We start from the raw sequence: 24,716 nt of genomic DNA, 5'->3' as shown, positions 1-24,716 counted from the left end.
TCTAATTCTTTTTTATTTATCATGACTCACATATCATATTTTTCAAAATTTAACAATGTGATATATAATGCTTCTAGTAGGTTAAATTAGTACTCGTGGATATATGTAGTCACTTAATTCTTTTGATGAGAATAGTTGACACTTAATATTTTATCATTTTAACCGACTTAACGTATCATCGAATTTTAATTATATAAAAAACAAATTATTTATGATATCTTTTCATAACCTAAAAAAATCCATTATATTTTCAATTTAAAATAATCGGTAAAAAATAGTTGTTCCACTGGGTGTTATTATTATTTTCAAGAGAATGAACAAAAATTACGGGTAGTTAATAATTTTGCCGTGGATTATATATATAAAAAAAAATACGCGTATATGTTTATCTTTTTATATCTTTTACCGGTACGCGGTAAACTAAGAACCCAAATCTTGAACGTGTAACGTAAACAATTGAGAGGAATCAATCATTCACCTCAACTCAGTCGAACAAATTACAGACACAGCATTCAGAGCATTATTGTTGTGGTTTTGAGAGTGGGGAAGGAAGAAGATGGATAGCGAGAATTGAAATGATAGTGTGCAGATACATACAGAGCATGTGATGTACAAGACCTGTTTGAATAATAGGTGAGACGCATCTTGAATTGGAGTTATGAATATTATTATGTGATATTTTTGTCATTAAAAAAAGAAAGATTTTGGGTGAAACAAGGGAGAAAAGATTGAAAAATCCCATTTCTTATGTGCCCCCCTCTAATTTCTCAATTAGGGCTTTCTTTGCTCCTACTAAAACCCTATCACTCTCGATTTGAAATTTACATCATCTTTATTCTTGCAGGTTAATTTCTTTCTTTTATTCTTCTCTGCTAAGTTTGTATCCTTTTGTTTTCAGATTAGTGTCGTTTTCTTGATATTAAATAAGTGACCTGACGGTGTGATTTTTAAGCTTTTGGTATGATTACAGTAAGTGGGTTGTGTGTAGTTTTTGTGGGCGGTCTTTGTTTTGATGGGAATGGAGTTCTTGGAATATAATTAGGTTTTTTTATGCTAAAAAGAACAATATTTTGGGGTTTGATTATGTTGTAGAGTTATGAAAAGGAATTGTGAGAGAGAACTGGGTGGTTTTATTAATGTACATACAATGTGAGTAAGTTTTTTGGGATTTAGTAACAAATGCACTCTATTAGTTACCAATGCTACAAATGTATTTAGCCGAGTCATATTTCCGGCGGGGCTTGAGGGTGAGTGGCTGTTGTATCAGGAGTTTGTCTTTGTGAGATAACTACTTTAATGGACATGATTTAGTAAATATGAAGGACATATGGGATCTTGAAAATGTAGATTATGTTACGTGTGTTTGTTAGCATGTGATTTAGTTACCAGGTTAATAGTGGCATTGTTTGGGTATTGCTTTTTCGCTTGTCCTCAGCAAGTAATGGATGATAACTACTTTTTGCTTTTTCGCATTGTGGATGGGCGTGATTTTTAAGCTTGTGGTATGATTACAGTCAGTGGGTTGTGTGTAGTTTTTGCTGGCGGGCTTTGTGTTGATGGGAATGGAGTTCTTGGAATATAATTAGGTTTTTTATGCTAAAAAGAACAATTGTTGGGGGGGTGTGATTATGTTGTAGATTTATGAAAAGGAATTGTGAGAGAGAACTGGGTGGTTTTATCAATGTTGTTACAATGTGAGCAAGTTTTTTGGGATTTAGTAACATATGCACTCTATTAGTTACCAATGCTACAAATGTGAATGAGTTTTTTAAGACTCAGTGACAAATGCTACTAATGCATGATAGTCTATCCTGAACTATGATAGTTAAAAATTCTAGAGCTTTATTGTTTTTGCTAAGAAGTGTGGAATATGTATTTAGCCGAGTCATATTTCCGGCCGGGCTTTAGGGTGAGTGGCTGTTGTATCAAGAGTTTGTCTTTGTGAGAGAACTACTTTAATGGACATGCTTTAGTAAATATGAAGGACATATGGGATATTGAAAAGGGAAAATTAAATTATAGGTCCTTGAACTATTGACGTTTTATTGTCTAGGTACCTGAACTAAAGATTCCGTATTTTAGGTCACTTAACTTTTCCGTTTTCTATTCTAAGTCTTTCTGAAAAGATCCTAACGGTGTTAACTAGGGTTCTTGAGTCTCATACAGATCAAAGCAATTTGGAAGGTGTTAGTGATATCCAAACTCAAAGTTCAAGTAGTCGAATTGAAACTTGAATCACTAGCGACACCTATATGACAACAATTTTTACAAATTAGATTTAATTTTAAAAAACCCTAAATTGGACCATAAATTTAAGGTTCTTCAATAAATTTAGGGACCTAAATTTATAAATATTTAAATTGGACATAATTTGTGAAAATTGGTGTCATATGAGTGTCGCTAGCGACTCAAGCTTCAATTTGATTACTTGAAGTTTGAGTTTGGATATCACTAACACCTTCAAAATTACTTTGATCTGTATGAAACTCAAGACCCTAGTTAACACCGTTAGAATCTTTTTGACGGAAGGACTTAAATCAGGAAAACGGCAAAGTTAAGTGATCTAAAATACAGAATCTTTAGTTCAGGGACCTAGACAATAAAGCGTCAATAGTTCAGGGATCTATAATTTAATTTTCCCATATTGAAAATGTAGATTATGTTACGTGTGTTTGTTAGCATGTGATTTAATTACCAGGTTAATAGTGGCATTATTTTGGTATTGCCTTTTCGCTTGTAGTCATCAGCAAGTAATCGATGAGTTACGGGATTGAGATTTCAAAATCGCCCCCCCCCCCCCCTCTCCCGATCCTTACTATAAATGTTTCGGAGATTCAAAGTTCATCCTATTATCAAGGAAGCAATTTGTGAATTGAATCGGTGTATTATGCTTTAAATCTTCATTTACAGGGTCGTACAAAGTCATACCTGGGAAATTCTTTGAAATCTCCGCTTGAAAAGCTGAATATATCATGTCAGAACCAGATCTTCAAATAAATAAAGTTGAGGTGTGTACTCTTGTTTTATGATTTTTTTTTCTTAAGCGTTTTATTGACCTGTACTTTCTCTTTGACCTCTATAACTTTCATAGTCCTAGTAAATATATAAATCTACTTAACCAGTGGGTTCACTTCGCCAGATTCTTCTGGTTAATACTAATCTACTCATTATCCCTCACCTCAAATATGGGGAGGTGGGTTTGTAAATAGGTATAAATATAGTTTATATATGGTTATGAGAATCATATCCATCTTTTTTGCTGTGTCTCGTAATTGGGAAATATTTGTATTGTGTTTAATGATTCTTGTAGTTACTTTGCTACTGCTTCTTTACTTTATAGTACCACTATTTTCTTAACCCAAGTATATACTGTTCTATCTAAAGCTTATCTCTTTACATTTTCAGATGGTGGAGCCTTATGTATGGTTTAAAACCGCAGATGGTTCAGTCCATGAAGTAGAAACAGAAGTTGCCAGTTTTTGTCCTTCAATATGTCATGAAATAGACTCGGGAGTTGGGCATTCAAGGAACTATCCCATAGCTTTACCTCCAAGAGTTAATCCTGCCATGCTGAGTTTAATATTTGATTATTGCCGATTTCACCATATACCTGGCCGCTCAAACAAGGCAATTCATGTTTCTTTATCATCACATATAAATTTCTTTGAATCACAAGCCAATTTTTTACCCTTTCTAAAGAGAAGTTTAGGTGGAATCGCTGGAACTAATAAAGTAGGAAAACTTCATTATATCAAGGGTCCTGCTGCACAATTCTCACAAGGTTGCACTACAGAGCTGAACTTGATTTCTTTTTTTACTTTATGTAGGAGCGAAGGTCTTTTGACGAGAAATTTAGCCGTATGGACACAAAAAGGCTCTGTGAGCTGACATCTGCTGCTGACAGTCTACATTTTAAATCATTGGTTGATCTTACCAGTCGTGCACTTGCACGAATGATTGAAGGAAAAACCCCTGACGAGATTCGTGAGACATTTCATTTACCCGATGATCTTACAGAGGTCTTTATTTATTGCAGCTTGTATACCTATTATGAATTTTCTAGTTATAAAGCTTATATTATATTATGTCTATCATATAGTATTATGGCTTAATTTAATTGTCAGGAAGAGAAGCTGGAGCCTCTGAAAAACACAACTGATGATCCACGGATCCGGCTCTTGAATAGATTGTATGCAAGAAAGAGGAAAGAACTGATAAACAGACAGAAATTGAAGGTAAAATGATTCCATAGTGACTTTGGAAATATATACAACCTTGATAACTCTTTTCTTTCAAGTAGAACGTTGAGGCGGAAATAGAGCATGAAGATGATCGTTCAGTTGAGGACCTATTGTCATTTATAAATGGAAAGGATGGAGGTATATTGGCATTTTAATACATATTTCTTGAATGTAGCTGATTTGTATGCATTTTCTTTTTGTTTGTTTATATAATAAGTGTCTTCATCATTGATCTGAATGCATTTTTGAGCATTCCAATTTCTGAGAAATGCGTCTAAACATTTGGTAGCATAGGGACTCAAAGTTAGTAGTTGTATTACAGATTCTAAGGTGGTTAGGGGTTCTAAGAACAAAAAAAGGGATCGTAAAAGAAAGAACCAACAAAAAAATCCTCCTCCCAGTTGCAGTTCTTCAAATGGGAATCCATCTTCAAACACTGGCAATAAGATCCAAAATAAGGTAAACAATGCTGCTGCTAATATGTTATATCTGTCTAACTATATTATTTTTTACATCGAGATGCTTGGTATATTAGCTGGGTTCTATATTCAAGAACATAAAGAGATTTATAATAACATATCACAGGTTTTGAACGGTTCTCATGGCACACGTGACAGTGTAATGGATCATGACGATTTTCTCTCTGCTTTCTGTGAGACGTTAAGGTCACATAGCATTGGAGATGATAAATTAACACTTGAAGAGGAGTTTGATGATTGTGACGTAGATGATGAGTTAGATCCTGCACTGAAAGAAAAACTTGATAGGTTGGCATGATAGACCTTATATAGTTTTATGATCGCCAGCAGTTATACCTACAAATGCGTGCAACTCCATTTCTATTATTTCTTCATGACTTCTGTGTCTTAGAGAAGTTTTTGCCTTTCGACTAGTTAAATATCATGTATATTATTTCTGATTCTGATGAATGATGATATTTAGTTTTGTCCTTTATTTAAGGACCACATATTATCTAATAGATTTTGTTTGAACATGAACCAGAACTATACTTTTAACATCTACTATTATTCTACATATTTAAAGTGTGATCCAGTGATGGAGTGAATCTTTGTTTATTAGCACTGTATGTTGTACAGTTGTTTTGTACTAAATATGATGATAGATAATTCACGTTTCGTGTTTTCTTAGGAAAGTATAGGTTTACTTACATATTTGATCATGCCATTTGAGTTTTTATTGTTTGAGGCAGTATACAGAAGTATATTTCCTTTATTGAATTCTGCACTCCTGCTTCTTTACGACTTCCTGTAAACTTCAATTTTACCCCACCGCCAGTTTATATTGCATTTACACATTGTTTTTTATATTCTAGTTCTTTTGCATGATACTTATATTTTCCTTTCTCCTTTATCGTTCTTTTCCATCTTACGTAGGGAAGTAGAAGATTTTGCTCGGAGATTGAATTCCGACTGGCCTGAGAGGATGCAAGAGATTTTATCTTCAGGCCAGGAAAGTAGGCCAGGTCCAGTATCTTCCACAGAGATAAATCCTTTAGGTAATGTGCAAGTATGTGATCCCTTTTGTCTTTATTTCATCATTTGTATTCTCTCTGTTGCTTTTAAGTACGCAAACTGAGACATTACGAGAATTCTCTCTTCGAAGGCTTTCTGTCCAAATGTGTTTTTACCATGTACCTCTATATATATACTTCTTTTCTAAACTGGATGGTACTTTGGTATTTATAAAAGGCACTTTGTTTATTATTGAACAAAGCCTAGCAAGTGGCAATAACTGAATTTATGTTTACAATGGACAGGAATAGACCATGATCATACATGAAGACCTCTTCAACGTGGCTTTTAGTCAAACACCTTTAACTATACATTACAACAAAAAGATGGATCTGGGTTCAAATGTAAATTGAGACTGGTGGCTGTGTTTCTTCATGTGTTTCAAGAGTGACAAAATTTTGAACTATGAAGGGGAAACCCCCTGTATTAGACAAGTATATGACAACGTGCGTTTACATGCCACTTTTCTGATTTGTAAACATATGAGAATGTCCTTGTGTAAATTGTTATGGCACCTACAGAAAACTGCAGCACAAGATAAAGTTCAGGTGGCTTTGGGTTTTTTCAAGCTATGTCTATCCTTTTCATGCTGTATCGTTCAAATCCTTGAAGCACTGGATAAAAGTATTTTGATGTAAAATATTGATTATGTAAATAAAACTGAATCCGCAAGTGTTTGTGCTTAGATTAGACGGCTATAATTATTGGGCTATATACTTTAAAAATTAGTATGTTACTTCCACCGTCCACCTGGATAGTCGGAGGACGGGGACGCGGCACGAACTTTAATGCTTCGTTAGTTGTGTAATTTATTATTAAGATTTTCTTTTTCTAAAAGTTTGGATGTTAATTTATTATTATTTTATAGAACCCAGTGGATTCTTAGAAAATCTCAAAAAATATTTCAGATTTTAATAAATTCACTTGTCAATAACTTTTTATTATTTTTTTATCAATTATTTAAATTTACAATAAAATAAAGATTCAATTTACAATACTAAGAGCATCTCCAATAGTCTCTTACATCATTCTTCAAATATAATATAAAATATTCACTCTTAACAATCTAATGTACATTCATCTCCAACAACACTCTTTATATCCACTCTTTAAACAATATTTTATTATTAAATGAATAAGTGTACAATACAAAAGTAGAAAGAGAAAGTGGGTGTTTGTATTACTTTATAATAAAATATAACTTAAGAGTGAGTGAGAGACTCTTAAAAGAGAGGAGAGAGAAGAGACTCTTAAGGTTTTGAAGAGCTTTTAAGAGTCTATTGGAACTTCTATTTTTGTTAATGCTCTCTATTTTTTGACTTAAGAGCTTGTTTAAAGAACTTGTTGGAGATGCTCTAATTACTCTACTTCAATTAGTAGCGTTTTGAGTGCTGGTGAAAAAAACTAATCAGAGGAACACATGAGCCATGAGCATACATAAGCTGCAGACACTGAGAGAAATGTGACTTGATGTATTGATCTGTTTACTACAATTAATATATATGCCTACTCACAAGCAGGTTACATGACTACCAGTACCAACAGTTTTTAGCAGCACATTCTCAATCTTAGTTATGGTATGTATTCAGGTAAAACTCTATCAGACTTTCATATCATACAAGTTAATTCTTCCGTATTACAGATTTTATTTACTGGTGGGACTCTTGATGGACATGTGGGCACCGCCTCTCCGGTCCTCCTTTGGTCCATAAGTTCTCGAGGTCACCCCTTTTTTTCCCCATGGTCAGCAGTGTACCTGAATGGTGCATACAGCATTAGGATTGAAAGATGCTTGACAACGTATTAGCCACGTTAGAACAGTACAATTAGCTATTGCAATCTGTAGGATTTTGCTGCTGAATATGAAATGTTTGTCAATAGAACATACCAAGCATGAATGGTACAATGTAAAGCAAAGCTGGTTGACCATGTCCGTCCATCAGGTTCAGTGCAACATAAGTTACAAGGAGTCCTGCAGTTTACTAGCTTTTTCAGCATTTTACCAGAATCAGGCAAGTAAAGCTATTACTGTAAGATGCAAAATGTCGCCAAGTCATTTTGTCATGTTTCAGTGTCAAAGGGTTGTCAACATGAGTTGAGAAATTCTAGATTCAATACATAAACCAGGTTTTCTGATGCAATGCACCTCTCAGAGACATTTTGTAACTTCTAGCATCATAGTTCATTATAGGAATCTGGTTTGTATCAGCACAAAGTATGTTTGTCATACCTAAACCATAAGCCACCATCGCCCAAATAAAGTATCCATTGCGCATTTTTCTTTTGGATAGCCAATCAAACCTGCAAATGCAGAATATAAACTAAGACCGGCAGCTATAAACACTAATTAATTACAAGATGCCTTTTAGAAACAGCTCCCTTCTGGGACTGTGTAACTTTATCCAGTAGAAGCAACAAATAAATGATAATGCTAACAGTTTTAAGAGGAGAGGAGAATGAATGGAATAAAAAAATACAGTTCTATAAAAATAAAAGGCTTTTGACCCTTGAGGTGCAGTAGTTCAACCTCTGTCCCTCCCCGGTCCCTACGGTTTATTATTCTTAGTCAAACAAACTCTACCTGGAGACTATGAATTTACATAAATAGTATGTAATTTATTATTAACAAGAACATGCACAGACCTTAAAGAAAATGCTACCAGCAGTCCTGGTAGAATAATATCACCAAACCCAATGATACTGTAGCCGCCCCAGGGATCAAACATCCGTGGAATCTTCAGAAGCATCGGGATGCCATCTTCTCCACTATTATCACCACGAGCTACCTGTGTTGGAAATATATAGAATTACTTTCATGAAGAATTAACAGCAATTTTTTACATAGGCTAGTAACTGAAGAAACTATAGAACTTACTACTATCATAACACTCTCATGGAACCACCACTTGGAAACAAACACCCAGAAAATGTCGTACAAGAATGCACAACTGAGAAGGACTGTTCCGACCTAATTACAAAAGTAGAAAAATAAATCACATCAAGTACCGATATGACCTGAATTCTGATACATAAATTTGTTTTAACTCGACTGTTTTAACTTTTAATATATACTTTCATGTTCTGTTCTATCCGGAATTCTTAGGAGTTAGGACACATACAAATGCAAGAATAATGAAGGCAACGCGTTTATTACAGATATCATAGTAGGCAGTAATGGTTGCAGAGAAAAAGTTTAGAAGCCAACCTTCAGATTAGGCACTCGAATAATTTGAAGGACTGTTATGATCAGTGCAATACCCTGATTGTAGAAGAAAAAAATATTAATGTTCAAGGCTCTATTAAGTTGGTCATAGTCAAACATCTATAATCATTTCATAGTCAACTTATATATAATCCAGTTCGTATAGAATAAACTTAAAACCAGAGTTCGAAAATCTCGCGGGCATACGAATGACCTTGCTATTTTCTGGCAAGACAATAATTAAAAGAAAAGGAAAAGTGGAACAACATCCACGGTATATAGATGGTAGAGCCATTCAATCAGAAACTCAAATTAAATTATAGGTATGTTATACTAGTAGAACTGATGATTTTCTGATTGTTGTAGATCACTCGGGCTCTTAAAATCTTTCTCCCTCTCCCAGTTACAAAAGAAAGAGAGTGAAGTTGCTAAAATAACCAGGTGACACTCAGCTCTTACACACCATCCTATTCTAGTCATGCGCTCGTGATATGGCAGCAAATGTCTTTCATTTTTATTTATCTTTTTGATAATTAAACACACTAACGCAGCCGCCTTGTCTTTGAGAAGGTTCAAACCCTCGACATCCCGTCAAGAGAGCGAGAGAGATACCATTGGACCAAGAGGCTAGATTTTCCTACTTCTCCATTCAGCTTACAAATGTGACCTGATTTGATTTTCCTAATGAAGAATGCATAGATTTTAGTTGAAGCAGAACTCGCATAACTGCATTCTTTCAAGTGGTCTGAATCTTTGACAAACACAATTGGGGAAGGGTTTTAGGCAATCCATATAGTCTCGGATAAGAAAAGATAAAAGATATATGCAAGACAATGCACAATTTCTTACAAGGATATCTTGACCTATCCAAGCAAAGGAAACTTGGCGGAAAACTGCCCACACAACAGCAAAAGCTATGCAGAATGGAAAAACACCAACTGTCAAATATGAGACAGCTCCCAGCAAGGGTACTTTGACAAACGATTCTCCGGCATGTACAAACCATCTGAAACTGTATACACATGACGATTAGTCGGTTTCTGACAAAAATGTATGCTATTGTATGAACTTTTAAGGTCAGTTAGGGTTTTTGTATTGATCAAAAAACATGCAAGCTTCTCTCATAAAGAAGATTAGCTTCTGCTACTTGGTAGGAAAAAAAAACTTATGTGCTGCGGTTGATTTGTTTTTGTTATGCGTTTAATTTCTAGATATCAGCTGACAAAAGGAAAGCAATATCATGACATGAAGCAGTAACCCTTTTTCTGAAAGCTTAGTCTTTAATAAATCAATATCGAAGTGTTAAACGAGGAGGATGAATCAATTCCCTGGACAGTCACGCATTTGAACTATAAAAAGTAATATAAATATGGATGGGAAAGATATTAAAAAGGCACTGAAAAGCGCCATCACAAATTATTATGAATTTGAGCAGAGGTTTTCTTGAAATCTTATAGAAGCGCTTTCACCTTGGCATCACAATGTTTACAAACACAAGCAAGTAAGCAACAAATGTAAGAAATCATGATTACATACCATGATAACAATGCCACCAAACAAGTTTGCAGACCCTGCACATGCATTGAGAAAACACAATTTAATTTAATCAAAAGATAATAGATAATATAGTAATTTCAATTTATTACACTTACACTTTTTTTAAGTAGGTTTGTTGCACTCAAATTTAGATTGCTAAAAACCACAATGTACAAACAATTTAGGATAAGTCACGTGACATGCTAAATTTCACACACAAACTTTATGCTCTGTTTCCTGTAAGTCACACAATATGCTGAATTTCACGCTCAAAGTTTATGCTCTGTTTCCTTGTAAGTCGCACAATATGCTGAATTTCACCCTCAAACTTTATTCTCTGTTTCCTTGAAGGCCCAACAGATATCTTACTTCAACGCTATGATATCAGAAACAAAAGCCAAAAATCAAAATACTGAGCTTTATATGAGATAAACCTCAGACCGTCACTACTACCGAGAAGATCTTAAAAGAAATCTTTTGAGATTACCGGTAAGGATCACCTATAGTACAGTTCCTTAAATAAAAAAAATCAATTTCCTCATCATTAACCTTTTCGATAGTTCAATAGTTAAATTACTAGTTCGTCCAGATGGGGTTTAGGATTTAATTTAGACACTCTCAAGCTAACCATTTATTTTCAACCCTAATGACCTTCCACTAATTCTGGAGCCAAAGGCACTAGTTTACAACTAGGTGACAACAGCAAGCGCTTGTTCAACTATAGCCATAGTTCTTAACAGTTACAGTCTCCAATGCTGAATATGTCTAAATGATGCAAGGAAGAGTAAGATGAACTTTGAACATGGTAGTATCCGCACCTCCACACCACCAATGCAAAAGAGAACCACTAAAATCTCGATGAACCAATACGACATTAATTTGTAAAGCAAAACCAAGAAGCAGGATGCAACCACAACAAACAGAATTGCTGATGTTGTGGTAATATCAACCACACCACTGAAATTGTTCCCTTCCCCCTCCATGCTAACAAAGTCATCTGAAGAATCCTATAAGAATGTAGAAAACAGTTTAATTCGAGGTTGGTGAAGAAAATTAATCTCCAAACGAGATTTATACAATCCTAAAGGCGAATCAGATATATAAGATTGTATAACCTTTAGCAGCTTTTCCTGCTCATGGGCTTCTTCTCTGGCACTCCATGCAGACCAATAAGATGCACATAAGATCGTGCCAACAGCCATTAGCCATAAAAATACTTCAGCCACATCAACCAGTGGGCGCTGTGGAGAATAAAGCTGCACGGAAACTGGAGGGAAAATTTGTAAGTAACAGCACACAGCAGGTAAATTTCAAAATCACCGATCAACTAGAAGGATCATGTCCGCAATCCAAACAAAGAAGGGTTGAAGATGGAAGGAAATACTAACAAGATGCCGAAAGAAACTTAAATCATCACAGAAGACAAAGTACATTGCTATAGAAGTGTGTCTCATGTCATTTTCCCAAATGATAAATATGTTTTATACCCAGAAAGATAAAGTCTTACTTACCATTATGGTTATTCTTAATACTTTCTACCAGGCTTGCTCCAGCATCTTGTGGGAGCATAACAGCAGGAATGCCAATCTCAATATAAGTTTCATTGGCTTCACACACCATTTTAAAAAGTTCTGCCAATAAATTCAAAATCAAATGAGCTAGTTAATATGCAGCACCCAGCAAAAGAAGTCAACAACATATATACTTTAAACTTTACAAGTCAAAACAATTGTGCAAAACAATATTACAACTTACAAGTTTCAAGTAACTGAAAGGAATGTAGTGACGAATAGACTTACCGGTATGGTTGTTTATGATGAGGATAGCTGATGCACCAGCAGCTTCAGCAACATTAGCCTTGAATGTGAAACTGCAGTTACCTCGATGTACAAGAATGACTTCACCTGTAAGCTACCATACAAGAAAAGACACCAAGGACACTGAACTCAGATCTTACTAAAGACAACCCTGCTTCACATGCAAGCGGTATATCTGTATGTACATAAGTAAGTGGCACTGTGACAGTAGGTAGATAGAAGCAACGGATACCTTATTCTTAGGTTTACTGCAACAATCAGGAGGGTCGGCAAATGCAACTCTAGTCTGGCTTGCTTTCCTCTCCTTTGATTCTAAGGTGGGACCAAATCGAGCACCAACACCGACAAACTCATCTTCTTCTTGACCATCAATCCATGTGGGTACTTTTACCTATGTGTCAAAACCAGAAGTAACCTTATATACATACATAGACAACGGTACCATTTAATTTTGGCCAAAGGCAACTGCAGTTCAAATAATAGAATTGAAGAACTACTTTGGTCCATGATGAGTGAACTTGTTTGATTGGCACAAGGTGCTAAGAGATGTAAAAGAGTTTCACTTTTTCTCCTAGCGTTGAAATATGGACTGCCATACCATTTATTAGATAGAGACGTGAACAGCATAGATGGACTACAAATTCTCCAAACTTGAGTACTTAACATAGAAGTAAACTCAATAAGTAATCTTCAATCAATTTCAACAGCACGATATATAAGTTAAATAGATTTTCTACACACACCACTTATAACAATAGGCCTCCAAAATTATTTATAGAGTAATTTCCAATTATGTTGGATCTGGACAACAAACCTTGCTTTACTCCATTTCCATCCTCAAAAACTACTACCAAAAAACAATTAAACCTTCAAAATTACTACCTCTAGACACAAGATAAACAGAAGAAATTGTAAAGAAATCATTCACTAGTAAAACAAGAAACATCAAGATGAAATTTTGCAAAACCCACTAATTCCAAAACTACACAACAAAAATGAAGTTTAAAGCCAAATTTCTTCCACCAAAACTTCACCATCATACTCTCAAAAAAAAATATCAGAAAGCAAACCAAGAACAAGAAAAGAAAATCAGGGAATTTACCAGAACAAAATTGTTCTCACAACCAGGCTTCTTTGGAGCCACATCATCTTGATGAACAATATCACCAGCAAACACCTGTGAAGAAGACAATAAACCCACCACAAAAACTAAAGCAAACCAAGCTCTCTTGAGCTCCATTAAAATCTAGGGTTCTTCTTCTTTCTCTTGATATTCTTACTTTCTTTATTGTTTTGACTTGTACCCAGTTCAGTAAAACAAATAGAATATAGATAGTACATGAAAACTGTACTATATACATACTGTAGATACATGTATGTATAGATTAATGCAACCTTTTTTTTGGGGTGCCAAGCACACCTTTTGTACTCTGATTTGTTTAAAGTTTTAATCTTTATTTTCTTTTTTACATAAAATTGGGGACAGATCTTAGTTTTAGTTGAATACAGTCACATGGTGAGTTGAACATAGTCCCCACTGGTCCTTTTACAAGATGGGTTTTGTAACCGTTGATGTTCCTTTTTTCCCTCCACTTTTCAGTTTTCACTGTCTTTCTTACCATTCAGATCAGTTTGGTTTGTTAACATGATGAGATGTTTTGTCTGTACAGGTTTAGTGTAGTGTGATTGTGAGATGCATTTGTGTCATGGCCTTTCCTTACATATTATTTGTTGTATTATTCTAACACTGTTGAGTTGTGGTCACTGCTCAGCTGAAAAGAATATGGTTTGGTTGTGAAATAAAAAGAACATGGTCATGTTTAATATACCTTGGACACAATTAAGACTGTAAATTAGTTGATACGCTCGATAATCGCTCGGTGTTCGGTTTGAAAAAAATTCGGTCGGAGTTCGGTTCGATTCATAAACGAGTCGATCTTGAACACAATTTTAAGGTTTGTTTTATAAACGAGCTGAACTTGAGCACAGTAGAGTTCGACTCGATAGTTCGCGAACAAGTTCGAATTATGAGTTCGTGAACTTGGCTCGGGAGCGCTCGTGAACATGGTTCGTGAACTCGGCTAGTGAGCATGCCTCGTGAACATGACTTGTGAGCGTGCCTCGTGAACATGACTCGTGAGCGTAGTTATTATGAATTTATTATGAGTTTATGATTTCTTAGAGCATAAATTAAAATATTGTTAGAATTTTAATATATCTTTATTAATTAAATTAAATAAAAAACAAGCTCGTAAATAAATTTATGAGCATAACCTAGATCGTTAGCAAAATTTATTAAACAAGCTCGTGAATGAAATTAATGAGCGGTTCGTGAGCAAAAGCTCGTGAGGCATGTTCGTGAGCGGTTCGCGAACCGTTCGTGAACAGAGTTATTTCTTAATGAGTCGATCCTCAAACAATATTTTTGGCTCGATTCAAGCTCGAGCTCGAGCTCGAGTTCGCTTATTTTTTAACAAACGATACACGAGCACTCTAGAGTTCGGCTCGGCTCGACTCATTTACACCCCTAGACACAATCATATGAGAAGCTATTGTTTAGATTTATACCTCGTAAATTTTAGATTTTTTGATAGTATTTTTTGCGATATGAGTCGAATTTGACAGACGTAGTAAACTTGAAGAGAGATTTTTTTATTTTTTTTACTTGAATATAGAGTTTAACATTTACAAGTTACAACCAGTGTTAAGTTGTTAGCTGCAAAAGAAAACATACTTGAAAGTTACAACTCAGAAGTGTAAAGAAGAATCCAATTCTTTGTAAAAAAAAAAAAACTTTGTAATATTGCTATTAGAAATAGTAAATACGTGTGCATATGGATATGGACAGAAATGAATAACAAGAAAACACGGCTAAAGTAAGGAACAAGAGATCGGAAATTAGAAAAGTCTTTCAAACAAAAGAATAAAAAGAATTGATATATGGATACATTTTTTTTTGAAATATGGATACATTTAAGTTTGCTCTTAGATTCCATTATCCATACATAGATTTTAATACATTAAATAAAATATAATAATAAGAAAGTAATATTTATTTAAAAGAAATTACAATAATGGAAAATTTAAAATTTAATAATGATTATTATTCAAATCTAGGTGAAAGAATAAAAGTGCTCTTTATATCACTTAAATAAATAGTTCATTAAATTTTGATATGATAATAAACAAGTTATAAGTATTATAATTTAATTTATTATTAGATTTATGTTCAACTAATAACAAAACTGCACTCAGCAGTCAGTCTCTTCAGATACTCTGCTATAATATACATCTGCGGTACCTAACACTTAAATTCTATACATTTGCGATGCTAAAAGCAACCTCCGAGTACAACGAACGCCGGAAGGGTAGACATTTTTTTTTTGACGAAGAAGGGTAGACATTTTGTCAGAAATAGAAGTAACTGGTGAAGAGTGTTTTAGGATTTCTGCAGCCACTCCTGAATTGCAGAACGAAGGGCGTGGTTGGGAACGAGAATGTCATTTGCAAGCTTTCGATCTGTCATTGGTGATTTATCATTTCCGCTCTCAAGCCACCCTTTTATAGCCTCGGTTTCATATGTATATCCATCAGCTGCCACAACAGGATCTTGCATGATTTCCTGGAAAATCACAGCCACACGGATGATTATTTCTCAACTCTCATATGAAACTCTCTATTGAATAATGTCCTAGTAATCTCACGTTAACACTCGCACTATGTACAAAACTTGCAAGAACTCAAAAAAGAAAATTAAAAAATAAATTAATTAAAACATCAGTTGAGGTTCAGACATTGGTGTATATCAAAGTTATCCCCTCCGTCCCACCCATTTCTTTACATATGGGGAAGGCACTAAGTTTAAGAAAATTGTATAAAGTTGTGAACAAAGTAAGAAAAATGAGTAAAGCGATGGGACCCATCAATATTTAATTAATAAATTTGAATCAGTGGACGAAAGAAGTGGGTAAGAGTAATATTTATATTATAAAAGTTTACTAATTTTAAAAAGTTTTGAAATTTTAAAGAATTTAGAGAGACATCAAAAAGGAAACCACAAAAAAATGGATGGGACAAAGGGACTATACGTCTGATATCAGCAGAGTTCTAACCTGGAAGATTGGACACATATAGAAATGGGGTATCTGCAAATGGTCCTCCGAACCACGCTTGAATGATGAGGCTCCGCAAGAAAATTTCATCGGTTCTAGCATTCGCCATACTTCTGAAATCAGTTCAGGCCTTTTATTACGACTCATCTCACAACAACTCAATGCAAGTTGAGCCAATTGTTTAGCTCGCACAAATGGCCAGTCTCCTGCTGTACAATCCAGCAAGTCTTTCAGATTCCCTTTATCTAGTGCAGATTGCACATCCTTTGCTATTCCCAAGGCTGGTCTTCCGGTTAATAGTCTTAACAATATAATTCCAAATGAGTAGACATCAGACTTTCGAGTAAGCTCTCCTGTGGAAAGATATTCAGGGTCAATATATGGAAAAGTGCCCTTTGCATAATCTGGTCGACAACATATCGTTGTGTTGTTGCTTGACAACTCATCTCGAGAGATCAGAGAGCAGGTTCCAAAATCACTTAATTTGCTCACGTGATTGGTATCCAAGAGTATATTTGATGGTTTTAGATCACCATGTATAATGCTGCGGGGTTTGCAAGAATGAAGAAAAACGAGTACAGAACACAGCTCTGCAGCAATACGGACCCTAGTTTGCCAAGATAGTGGCGGTGTGTTTTCCTTGCAGTTGAGACGATCCTCAAGGCTTCCATTGGGAAGATACTCGTATACGAGGATCCGAGCTTCTGAGCAGGCTCCTATAAGTGTGACAAGGTTCGGATGCCTCAGCGTACTCAATACATTGACCTGATTCAGAAAGAAATAAACAGCAAGAATGCAAGACTCTGAGAATCTAAGATAGGATAAGAAACACCATTATAAGAGACACAAAAGTGCAGCGAGTAAAAATACTGCAATAATGACTACTAACTACAATCTAAACATGGATGCTTTAAGATATGGGAAAGTTTTGACTAGCATATCAAGCATGAACAGAGCATCCCATATAGAGGCACCCTTTAGGGCTGCTAAACTTGGTCAACTACTTGCGGTACAAATAATATTTTTTTATTTTCTTATGCATCCATGTCATAACTGGCAGCTTCTAACTCCAATAGTTGGCAACCTATACAAGGTGCCTGATGGTTCCCAATAATTAAACGAGAAACTCAATATAATAAAATAAATATACATGAAATATACTTTTATTCAAGTATTTGTGTTTAATCCATTTAGAGGGTGTGCTTAAAGTTGGCAACTTCCCTTGGCACCCTTCGAGCACCCTCATAATCCCAATAGGGAGGCACTGGAAGTAGGGGGTGACAAAATCCGACCCGACTCGAAAAAACACGAATTACGGTCGGGGTTTTTATATTTCGGGTTGACCTAGTGTACCCTAAACCGGCCCGAAGTAATTTTATGTACAATATATTATGTAGAATATATAAACTTATATTAAACAATTACATACATTTGTCATATATTTTTATACAATATTTAAACAAATCTATCCACTCAAATCTCATTAAATTATTATATATATTTTTTAATATATTATAATAAAATATTCTTTTATATAATAATAATTTTAATTAAATTTCGGGTTGATCGGGTACTAACAGGTCGGGTTCGGGTTGAAATTATCAACCCGTTTCGGGTTTGGGTCAGGTTTGGGTTGACCCAAAAACTGGATCTGGTAATACAACCCGACCCGAACCATTACCCGAAATTGCCACCCTAATTGAAAGAGGGCCATGCTACGTACATTTTGGCACTCCTACGGGAGATTCTATAATAAAATTATGAAAAGGGACACCAATCCAAATTAGCAGGAGGAATTCAGGATTATAAAATTATGTACCTCTTGAAGAGAATATTTAATCCATGAATTTGAGAATTTCCAAGTAAAATATGTTTGAAAAAGGCATGCTACCCTGAACTTTATCAATATATATTTAGACTAAGACAATAAAATTCCAACAAGCAAGACTGATGTCAAGACGGTTTTTACCTCTTGTTCAAACTCTAAAGGACCTTGCAAGCTATTAGAGTGCGGCACTTTTACAGCTACTTGAGTATGACGAAGGATGCCTGCATATATATTTCCATAACCCCCTTCTCCGATCTTCAAGGATGGGTTAAAGCCGTGAGTGGCTGCTTCGATTTCTGATAAAGAAAACTCAGTGTAAAACTGAGTCACACGTGCAATTGAGGTATCTTCTACTGGGTTTTTCTTTAGTCCCTCAGCTAAACCAACTGCATTATCACGCTCCACTAGCAATTCGTCCCGTTCCTTCTTGTAGCGTTGTAATAGATGAACAGCCGAGAATATCTTTTGTTCCAGCTCCTGCACTGTCTCATTAGAATCTCTGATTTGGAACTCCAGAGATGATTTCTGTTCAAGAGCAAACTGCAACTCCTTCATAATCTCATCTAACTTGGGCTTCAGCTTTTCGATTTCTTCTTTCCCACTAGCTAATGCTTCTTCAAGTTCTTTCTTCTGTTTCAATTCCTCAGTAAATGAGCTTTCTGAAGCTTTAGCCTGTAATAGAAGTACAAAAGGCATAAACGAGGACTCTATTGCATCTATCAAATCCATTAACGGTCTAAGGATGGCAGCATACAATTATATAGGCTCCGCGTCAGCAGGGTCTGGGAAAAGGTCTTGATGCCGCCTTACCTTTTTTTCATAAAGAGGCTGAAAAACTTGAGCATGGAGCCAACACCACATTTTACTTGCAACTTATACATTCTAAGATATATAAGGGGTTGTAAGATAACAACAATATTTTACAAATTAGAGGTATTATGTATGGTCGGGTAGTTGTAATGTCAACATGTGTTCGCCTAGGAAGCATGAGTCGGGGTGCGGGTGTGGGGGTGCTTAGTGTGAGGATACAGAAATTCGGCAAATTTAAAATTATGGGGATTCGGGTGCGGGGGGTTCGACATATATTAACATATTAAATATATGTGTAGTATATATATTTCAAGAGTTCCATTTAAATTATACTAAATAGTCAACCAAATAAGTTCATTATCCTTAATAATATGTGTCATTTTTACTTGATAACACAACTGATGCATTATAACGTACTTAATCGATTATTATTCTTAAGTATCTTTGTTATTTCTCTCACTTGTGGGTGAGAGAAGAATCCCCAAGTATTGAGTGCGCAGTGCAGCAGGTATGTGAAGAATCTCTGCTTTCTAGGTGTTCGCTCTTTTCTCCAACTAGAATAATGTAATAACATCCACTGCCCACTGTGTAGTTAAAATAATTACAGCAAAATCAAAAATGAAAGAATTGAATGCATCTTAAACTTTACCCTGAGGATGGCTTCGGTAGCACGTTTTTCAGCCTTCCTACACTTGATTGTCTCTTCAAATGCTTTTTGCCTGGAATTTTCGGCCTCTGCCATAGTTTTCTCAAGCTCGTCATAGAGTTTGTCACTTGCAATCTCTTCCTGATATGTTTCACAAACCTATTAGGGACACTAGAGACATTAAGTAGATAAAATTTTAAATTTTGATTCTTGCGAGGGAATAGAGTTCAGATAATCACTTTACATGTTAACATGCTTGTATGTAGATAATTTGAAATGAGTTGTATTGTCACCTGTGCACTAGGAGGTGATGAATTATACAGACCCTCGTCACAATTAAGTATTGCACGAAACTCTATTCCATTTCGGCTCCTCTCAGGTCTTGAAAATTTTAGAAGAGATGAGTTTTCTACCACTTCAATAGAAGAACGCGGAGAAACAAATGAATCTGCTGAATCACTCCTTGAAATATTATCCCAAGCATACAAGTTTCTTTCATTATTTAAGCTGCTACTTGGAGTTGTCCCTCCACTGGCATCTTGGGAAGAAATTGCTGACCTTACTTTGGGGAACTGACTGGCTGAAATGGCCAATTCACTACATCGCCATTCTTGACCAGAACTCTGTCTTGGGGAGCTCGACTGTACATGACAGTTTGAAGGTAATGGAGGTGGTGGAGAAAACACTTTGCCGCTAGCTTTATCTAAGTCACCTCTCCTATACAGCTTAGTTCCATTAGTTACATAACTGCATGGGTTATCATTTGTATGCGTACAATTGATATGCTAATAAATGATTAATATTCGAGTATAAAGAGGAACTCAAAAGATGTAAACAACAAGCTTATTCTTTATAAAACCCGATATGTTTTACCAAATCAATTGAAGCCATGTCAATATAGTAAAGCAAATTCCTGTGTTACCTGGTGTATATGAGGTTTCCATTGCAGACAAACCAAATGTGACAGGACATGGGCGCTTTCTGGCAAACATATATTGCTTTCTTGGACTTCAGCTCAATCATTTTTCTGAAAGATAATACCACCAAGGTCAGAACTCTAATTTTGCCTTTTTACCACTTTCTGTTCATTTAAACAGTAGGCTCTACAACAAACAGGAATATCTATCTTAAATCAACTATATTCATGATGTTAAACAAGAGCATGTTGTCAGGTCACTGTAGTCCAGGCAAAACTTAGACGTATTAAACCTTTAAAGACGGTCCAAAGCAGACGAATATATTGGATACCCCCCCCCCCCCCCCCCCTCCCACCTAAAAAATTATGAAATAAATAATATAAGTCATGGCTGTTCCTCCAGGAAATAGAAAAAACCAATTCTGCATAGGTAATAGGTAAATTCAACGATACTAATTACATTTTCACCTTAACTTTTTTAGTATGAGATTCTATCTGAAACAATTTACTTGAGCTTTCTTCCATTGTAATCATTACCTTATCATGCCAACAAACAAATTGTAAAATTAAGGTGCATAAAAAAAGAAAAGAAAAAAGCATGTTACTATTATTTGCAAGTTTAAAGAATAGGAATATCTGTTGCTTGAATTAGGTACCGAGTAAAGTTTAAGATCTGTTAAGTAAAAGCAATAATTAGTTACATTGGTCCTATGTATTTAAGTATAGGATCATTAATTCTGCTCAGTCTATTAAAAAAGTAAAGATAAGCTGAACAAATTTTGTTGAGCTTAACAGGAAAACACATGATAGCACATCAGCAGTTCATGTTTTATACTTTGAATATAGTTTGTCTGCGGCAGCTCCCATTACAAGCCTCCTGATATTGTTCATGGAGATGAGCTCCACAATGCCCTTCTCGATGGAGTCCATTTCAATATGCAGGGTTTCTGCCCACACCTAGAGTAAAATTTAAGGATGACTCAGATGAGAGAGAGAGAGAGAGAGAGAGAGAGAGAGAGAGAGAGAGAGAGAGAGAGAGATATTCTATACATCTAATATTTTTCTCAATATTACTTGGTAAAAAAATGATTCTGCAATGTCATAAAGTTTGCAAAGCAAATAAGACTTGACAAGAGTTACACGAAGAGGAGGAGAACAGAAGAAATGAATACCCCTGCCCGTTCACAGATCAGCCCATATGTTTCCAGAACACTTTGCATATGTTGTCTCTCAGTATCATGGTAAGTTCTGGCTTGGTGATCTTTGAGTCGACTAAATGAATATTTTGTACCCACTGTTGCATAAACATGCATTCAAATAAACATAAAATTTTGTAGGAATATCACTCAAAAATTGGAAATCATCAAATATAAATAAGCCAAGAAATTATACTCGATAAATTTAACATCTGGCAGTGGCACATAGTGTCACCCTGGGTTGCCTTTGTTGGCTGTGGCTTTATAACCATGTGACTGAGTGCAGTAAATATACATGTTCCGGATTAATTAAATTTGTTTATATACATAGCAATATATACATACATCGAGGTCACCAAAAAAGTTTGCACTTATAGAAGTTACAGTTTACCAATAATTTGCATTTCTTAACTCCTTAGTATGGTTTAACATCTGCATCCCTGGATAAATGCCTTAGTTTATATAGATTTAAAGGATTATAATCATGAAACTAGATTTCAATCATCTTTTATATTCATTTATATAGATTTATAATACCTTCTCCCACAAATAGGGTGGCTCTGAAGTTCAAGGGGCCCGGGTCAAAATCGGTTTATGGTGCCCTGATTCGTATATACTCCGCATGTTCTTTTTATATACACATGATCCTCAAATTTCGAGGCTCTAAATGTTTGGGGGCCCTAGACGCAAGGCTTGTTCACCTATAGTTAGGGCCACCTCTGCTCACAAGACATTATAATCCCAAAGAGATGAACTAGAAAGATAATCAAAATATGAGTTCACAAGAATATAATTCCCTATATTAGAGATAAATAGTCAGGAGATTAAAATCCCTTTAAACTGACATGGCCTAAGAGTAACTGAGGGCTTTATCAGACGTGTGCCTATAAAGCATATTCCAACATTGAAGACGAGATTGGGGCAACATTCAACCCTAGTGTTCACGTTCAAATTATTGTTTAGTAGTCTAATGAATATTGGGGTACCTATGTTTAAGCTCAAGACTTCTAAATACCATGTAAAATGACTGAGCTTTTACGATCTTGAGGAGTCGATGAGGGTACTCTACGAGATCATGTACATTTAGAACAGATCTCACCTAAATTGCAGAAATAGATAGCAATATTTATATATTACAGAAGAAATTTGCTTACTTGAGGGCTTTTTCTTTGATGGCTGATGAACATGGAGGATGCACAACTTCTTCCCATGAAAATTGCGCACTGCCCATTTCAAAGTTGATTCACTCTCCTTGACATTTTTGCTAACTGAAACATAGACCATTTCTTCTTCCCCCACCGCAATCTCTTCCACAATGTCCCCCCTACTATCCATGAGTCCTTTCAACGCAATATCCGGAACCCTTATCATTGAATGCGAAACAGCATGATACAGACTTGTCAAAGTCATTGCAATACATAAATTCCTCAAACCTCGATTCTCTTTTCAATCCTCTAATCTAACCTCCCACATAAAATCAAGAAAATACCCTTTCCTTCCCCATATCTTCCAACTAGACAGTCAATACAATTCTCACACAAACACATACACATACAAAAACTATCACTCTTAAATTACTTGCAAAAACCCAAATCTCTTTTTAACCCTCTAATTCAAATCCTCGCATAAATTCAAGAAAAGACCCTCTATCTCTCTCTCTCTCCCTCCCTCTTCCTCACCCTCCCTCCCTCTCTCTCTCTCTCTCTCTCTCTCTCTCTCTCTCTCTCTCTTCAAGTTCCCAACTTCACAATAAACATGACTATCATAGTCTGACATGCACAAACCCACGATCTTCAAGGCTTATACACACAAAAGGCTAATATGTAATGAAGCTTGAATTTCGAAAACTTGTGATGCAAACAGTCAAATCTAATAGAACTAATGGGCAATTTAAAAATGAGAAAAGAAACCCAAATAAAGGAGAAGGATGTGGAGTGTGGAAATTATTACCGATTACTTGTTGGCAGACTGGCAGTGCAGCTCAACTAAACTAATTCACTGACTCAGATGCCACCTTCGTTGTCCTGCTGTCCTGTATATAATGTTTTATGTTTGATCCACTTCATATTTGGAAATAAATAAATAGAGCAAATCCGGAAAATGTAATTTAGTTTTTATAGAAAGAAGTTATATAATAATAGAACAAGAGAAATAATTAGTGATACTAAATTTTAATTGTGTAACAAATTATTAACAAAAATTCATTCAACATTTACAAGGACAATCACGATTGAGATACACATACATAAAATCATCAAATTGAAAAACAATCATTTAATTTTAGAGTATTGAGTATATAGTATTTTGAAACATTACTCGATTGTATCGATAAAATATATTATCTTTTCAAATAAATTGTCACATAATTTGTTTTGTTATGATGCGCTACTATTTAATTTAAATATTTTTACGCACGAAACTGACGTTAATTTGTAAGTTATTTCATTTTAACCGTATGATCATTTAACTTGTCGTCATAACCAAACACGTGAATTATACGTTATTCATCTTATCTGAATATTTATAATAATTCTATATTAGCAATTTTGTAAACATGACAAGCAATGTTTTCGTATACGTTACCGCTCTGAATTCTAATATGAATGATCATCAGAACTGTTTAAATTTAAGTATGAAAATTTTCTTTAGATCTTTTGTTTATATTTGTGGGACTTGAAATTCAAAATTGATACATCATATTTCAGTTTTAAATATTTTATGAATAAGTGGGAGTTATGATTTATAACCAAATTTCATAATTATTAAAATTTAAGCATTACAACCAATATATATTATACTATTAAAAGTAATATATTGCATATTACGGATTATTGATTAGACTACAATATATCATACAAAGCTAAGAATTTTGCAATTTTG

The 24,716-nt window shown here is 35.0% G+C and overlaps 3 protein-coding genes across 7 annotated transcripts; 1 reads left to right on the top strand and 2 right to left on the bottom strand.

Annotated features, from left to right (window-relative positions):
• The first annotated feature begins 422 nt into the window (after positions 1 to 422).
• Positions 423 to 6,458, top strand: LOC108210150 (SKP1-like protein 21). Of its 4 annotated transcripts, none has more exons than XM_017381420.2 (10): positions 423 to 633; positions 2,911 to 3,008; positions 3,406 to 3,627; positions 3,828 to 4,019; positions 4,125 to 4,235; positions 4,301 to 4,379; positions 4,564 to 4,700; positions 4,827 to 5,008; positions 5,636 to 5,757; positions 6,019 to 6,458. In XM_017381420.2, exons 2-10 carry the CDS (start codon positions 2,973 to 2,975, stop codon positions 6,039 to 6,041), a joined length of 1,104 nt encoding a protein of 367 aa, XP_017236909.1. In that variant the 5' UTR covers positions 423 to 633; positions 2,911 to 2,972; the 3' UTR covers positions 6,042 to 6,458. The 4 variants fall into 4 exon arrangements, with proteins under 4 accessions (XP_017236909.1, XP_063943864.1, XP_017236911.1 ...); XM_064087794.1 differs by having other exon boundaries at positions 446 to 633; positions 5,636 to 5,768; positions 6,019 to 6,341; XM_017381421.2 differs by lacking the exon at positions 423 to 633 and adding an exon at positions 706 to 844 and having other exon boundaries at positions 6,019 to 6,445.
• A 767-nt stretch (positions 6,459 to 7,225) lies between these two features.
• On the bottom strand, positions 7,226 to 13,725 carry LOC108209608 (signal peptide peptidase-like 4). Its single transcript, XM_017380600.2, has 14 exons — positions 13,431 to 13,725; positions 12,561 to 12,719; positions 12,311 to 12,422; positions 12,023 to 12,142; positions 11,627 to 11,778; positions 11,330 to 11,518; positions 10,512 to 10,546; positions 9,825 to 9,987; positions 8,979 to 9,032; positions 8,649 to 8,741; positions 8,417 to 8,559; positions 8,004 to 8,074; positions 7,662 to 7,745; positions 7,226 to 7,529 (listed from the first exon to the last, which is right to left on the bottom strand). The coding sequence occupies exons 1-14, from the start codon at positions 13,566 to 13,568 to the stop codon at positions 7,423 to 7,425; spliced, it is 1,620 nt and encodes a 539-aa protein (XP_017236089.1). The 5' UTR covers positions 13,569 to 13,725; the 3' UTR covers positions 7,226 to 7,422.
• A 1,800-nt stretch (positions 13,726 to 15,525) lies between these two features.
• Positions 15,526 to 23,842, bottom strand: LOC108209362 (U-box domain-containing protein 33). 2 transcript variants are annotated; one of them, XM_017380223.2, is made up of 9 exons: positions 22,991 to 23,842; positions 21,813 to 21,934; positions 21,476 to 21,597; positions 20,647 to 20,751; positions 20,018 to 20,441; positions 19,728 to 19,865; positions 18,410 to 18,940; positions 16,441 to 17,205; positions 15,526 to 15,950 (listed from the first exon to the last, which is right to left on the bottom strand). In XM_017380223.2, exons 1-9 carry the CDS (start codon positions 23,244 to 23,246, stop codon positions 15,768 to 15,770), a joined length of 2,646 nt encoding a protein of 881 aa, XP_017235712.1. In that variant the 5' UTR covers positions 23,247 to 23,842; the 3' UTR covers positions 15,526 to 15,767. The 2 variants fall into 2 exon arrangements, with proteins under 2 accessions (XP_017235712.1, XP_017235711.1); XM_017380222.2 differs by having other exon boundaries at positions 19,728 to 19,883; positions 22,991 to 23,398.
• Positions 23,843 to 24,716: the final 874 nt, after the last annotated feature.

Source organism: Daucus carota, chromosome 2 (assembly GCF_001625215.2).
Source record: "Daucus carota subsp. sativus chromosome 2, DH1 v3.0, whole genome shotgun sequence".
In the NCBI taxonomy this organism is placed as follows: domain Eukaryota; kingdom Viridiplantae; phylum Streptophyta; class Magnoliopsida; order Apiales; family Apiaceae; genus Daucus; species Daucus carota.
Note: the sequence above shows the minus strand (reverse complement) of the source record. Positions and strands in the feature narration are given on the sequence as shown.

Bases quoted from the DNA above. Each gene is read 5' to 3' on its own strand.
- LOC108210150 (XM_017381420.2), top strand. From the start codon at position 2,973: ATGTCAGAACCAGATCTTCAAATAAATAAAGTTGAG. The intron at 4,020-4,124 runs GTCTTTATTTAT...TTTAATTGTCAG, and splicing joins TACCCGATGATCTTACAGAG to GAAGAGAAGCTGGAGCCTCT. The intron at 5,009-5,635 runs GTTGGCATGATA...CATCTTACGTAG, and splicing joins CTGAAAGAAAAACTTGATAG to GGAAGTAGAAGATTTTGCTC.
- LOC108209608 (XM_017380600.2), bottom strand. From the start codon at position 13,568: ATGGAGCTCAAGAGAGCTTGGTTTGCTTTAGTTTTTGTGGTGGGTTTA. The intron at 12,423-12,560 runs GTATCCGTTGCT...CTTGTATGGTAG, and splicing joins GCAGTAAACCTAAGAATAAG to CTTACAGGTGAAGTCATTCT. The intron at 8,560-8,648 runs GTAAGTTCTATA...TTTCCAACACAG, and splicing joins ATGAGAGTGTTATGATAGTA to GTAGCTCGTGGTGATAATAG.
- LOC108209362 (XM_017380222.2), bottom strand. From the start codon at position 23,246: ATGACTTTGACAAGTCTGTATCATGCTGTTTCGCATTCAATGATAAGG. The intron at 21,935-22,990 runs GTAAGCAAATTT...TTTATGCAACAG, and splicing joins ATCAAAGAAAAAGCCCTCAA to TGGGTACAAAATATTCATTT. The intron at 20,752-21,475 runs GTATAAAACATG...ATTATCTTTCAG, and splicing joins GCAGACAAACTATATTCAAA to AAAAATGATTGAGCTGAAGT.